The sequence below is a fragment of the Alosa sapidissima genome, chromosome 2 (genome assembly GCF_018492685.1).
Source record: "Alosa sapidissima isolate fAloSap1 chromosome 2, fAloSap1.pri, whole genome shotgun sequence".
Classification (NCBI taxonomy): domain Eukaryota; kingdom Metazoa; phylum Chordata; class Actinopteri; order Clupeiformes; family Clupeidae; genus Alosa; species Alosa sapidissima.
In genome coordinates this window covers 12,789,653-12,792,152 of record NC_055958.1, presented here as the reverse complement: position 1 = coordinate 12,792,152, position 2,500 = coordinate 12,789,653, and the positions used below count along the sequence as shown (strand labels likewise).

Sequence of the window (2,500 nt, the reverse complement as noted above, 5' to 3'; positions counted from 1 at the left end):
TTCGATGTTGGAGTAGCCCTCGGCTGTAACCTTCGACTGAATGATCCCATTTTTCCTATTCTCTTCCCATGGGTCATGGGAAATGATGTCAAGAGCTTTGTGCAATGGGTCAAAAGCAGTGACATCATTCCCCATGACCCTTGACCCCTGTGACATCACATCCTCCCTGCTCACCTTCGGTGTGGGAGTAGCCCTCGGCGGTGACCTTCCACTGGATGAGCACCCCGAGCAGCGCCAGTGTGGGCCAGATGCCCATGATGACCCAGGTGAACCAGCAGACGTGGCGCGGCGCCAGCTTGACCCGCTCGTACACGTGGCGCACCAGCGCCAGCATCTCCACGAAGTAGTCGACGGTGACGGTGATGACGGCGGCGCCGAAGGTGGCGGTGGAGAGCGTGACGAAGCAGCGCTGCCACTGGAGCGTGAGCACGGCGAACAACATCCCCGAGCCCAGCAGCACGCCCAGGGGCAGCCACATGGTGCGGGGCTGGTAGAACTCCTCCAGAACCTGGCAACCACACAAGAAGAAGAAGATGGTTACTGATTAACAGCAGAACCTGGCAACCAGTCCATCAATGAGAAGGCACGGTCACTGAACCTGGAAACCAGCGTAAATAAATAACATCAGAAGGTTTGTTAAGTGTACACTAAACAAGTTGAAAAACACTTATTCTTTTCATAAAGTGAAAAAGAAAAATCTTTTTGAAAATATTTCAACTTTCAAGAAAGTGAGATTTCAATTTTCAAGTGTGAAAACGAAAGAAATGCAGATTAGTTGTTAAAAGATACTGCTAGGCCACAGCTAATCGTGGATCAGACTCGATGTAATGTAATCTGCAGCCTTACAAGAGCAAACAGAAAGAACAAACAAGAAGAAATCAAAACAGGAAACAGGAAGTAGGAACAGGAAGTCCCGCCCTGCTCTTACTTACCACCAGCGATGCGAGCGCCACCAGCAGGCCGAGCAGCAGTCCCACCATGAAGAGCCCCACGCTGCGCACCAGCATGGTGACCAGGCCGCACAGCGTGCCGATGCCCAGCCCGATGCCCACGGATGCCTCCACGCTCAGCTGCGTGTCCAGCACACGCTCCTTGTAGCACAGCATGAAGATGATGACCGAGCCGAACATCAGCCCCGTCAGGAACATCACCGCCTTGAAGCAGCGGTAGCCTAGCAGGGAGCGAGAGAGAGAGAGGAGGCAGTTAGTGTGGGTAGTGTTGTGTGTGTGGGTAGTGTTGTGTGTGTATAGTGTTGTGTGTGTGGGTAGTGTTGTGTGTGTATAGTGTTGTGTGTGTGTATAGTGTTGTGTGTGTATAGTGTTGTGTGTGAATAGTGTTGTGTGTGGGTATAGTGTTGTGTGTGTGGGTATAGAGTTGTGTATGTATAGTGTTGTGTGTGGGTATAGTGTTGTGTGTGTGGGTAGTGTTGTGTGTGTAGTGTTGTGTGTGTGGGTATAGTGTTGTGTGTGTGGGTATAGTGTTGTGTGTGTATAGTGTTGTGTGTGGGTATAATGTTATGTGTGGGCATAATGTTGTGTGTGGGTATAGTGTTGTGTAGGTATAGTGTTGTGTGTGTGTAGTGTTGTGTATGGGGGTAGTGTTGTGTGTGTGTGGGTATAGTGTTGTGTGTGTGTAGTGTTGTGTGTGTGTGTATAGTGTTGTGTGTTGGTATAGTGTTGTGTGTGGGTAGTGTTGTGTGTGTGTGTGTATAGTGTTGTGTGTGTGGGTAGTGTTGTGTGTGTGGGTACAGTGTTGTTCCACAACACAGGTTCTAGTCAAAATGATTTAGTATGTGGTCAGATGCACAGTAAGCAGTAAGCAGGTCATCATTTCATGCATCCGGGTAACTTAGATGGACTTTCACATTTACATACTCCAAACAAAGTATTGAGCATACGAAACATAAAATACACATTTACACAAAGCAAATGGAACACAACAAGGGCGGAATGTCTCCACACATGGTTGGAAATGAAAGTCTAATTCCAAAGGGAGCATAAAGAGGTAAGAAGAGGGCGAAGAGAAGAAGCTTCAAGGTGAGGGGGCGGAATGGAACGGGTGAGAGACAGAAATGTCACATATGTTTATGCACTCCATAACAGCACATCGTATTTATCACACACACACGTACATGTGTATTGTATGTCCATATTGACACATTAAACAGCTGGTTTGACAGAGCGAATGAGAGGGCGTGTGGAAGACCGAGGGGAAATGAGTGACTATGCAGCGTTGTGTAAAACAGGGATGAGATGAGGGCTGCTAGACTGAAGCCCCCGTGCTCTCATCTGACTCATGGCATTTGGAAGGCAGCTCCACAATTCAAATCTTTTTTCTCTTAGTTATCAGAACAGAAGAAAGCGGCAGAAGAAGGAGCAAGCGAGAGAGAGAGTGAATGAAGCAGATGAGAGGGGCGGAGGGGTGGGGTGTGTGTGTGTGTGTGTGTGTGTGTGTTGGGGCGGAGGGGTGGGGTGTGTGTGTGTGTGTGTGTGTGTGTGTG

General features: G+C 48.8%; 1 protein-coding gene across 1 annotated transcript in view; it reads right to left on the bottom strand.

Annotated features, from left to right (window-relative positions):
• The window catches only part of tmem198a (transmembrane protein 198a), a 53,206-nt gene that overhangs the window by 10,365 nt on the left and 40,341 nt on the right, over positions 1-2,500 (bottom strand). Inside the window, exons 3-4 of the mRNA XM_042077406.1 lie at positions 933-1,171; positions 175-508 (exon numbers count right to left, since the gene is read on the bottom strand). Of these exons, the coding sequence (XP_041933340.1) occupies positions 175-508; positions 933-1,171 (573 nt within the window). The remainder of the gene's footprint in view (positions 1-174; positions 509-932; positions 1,172-2,500) is intronic.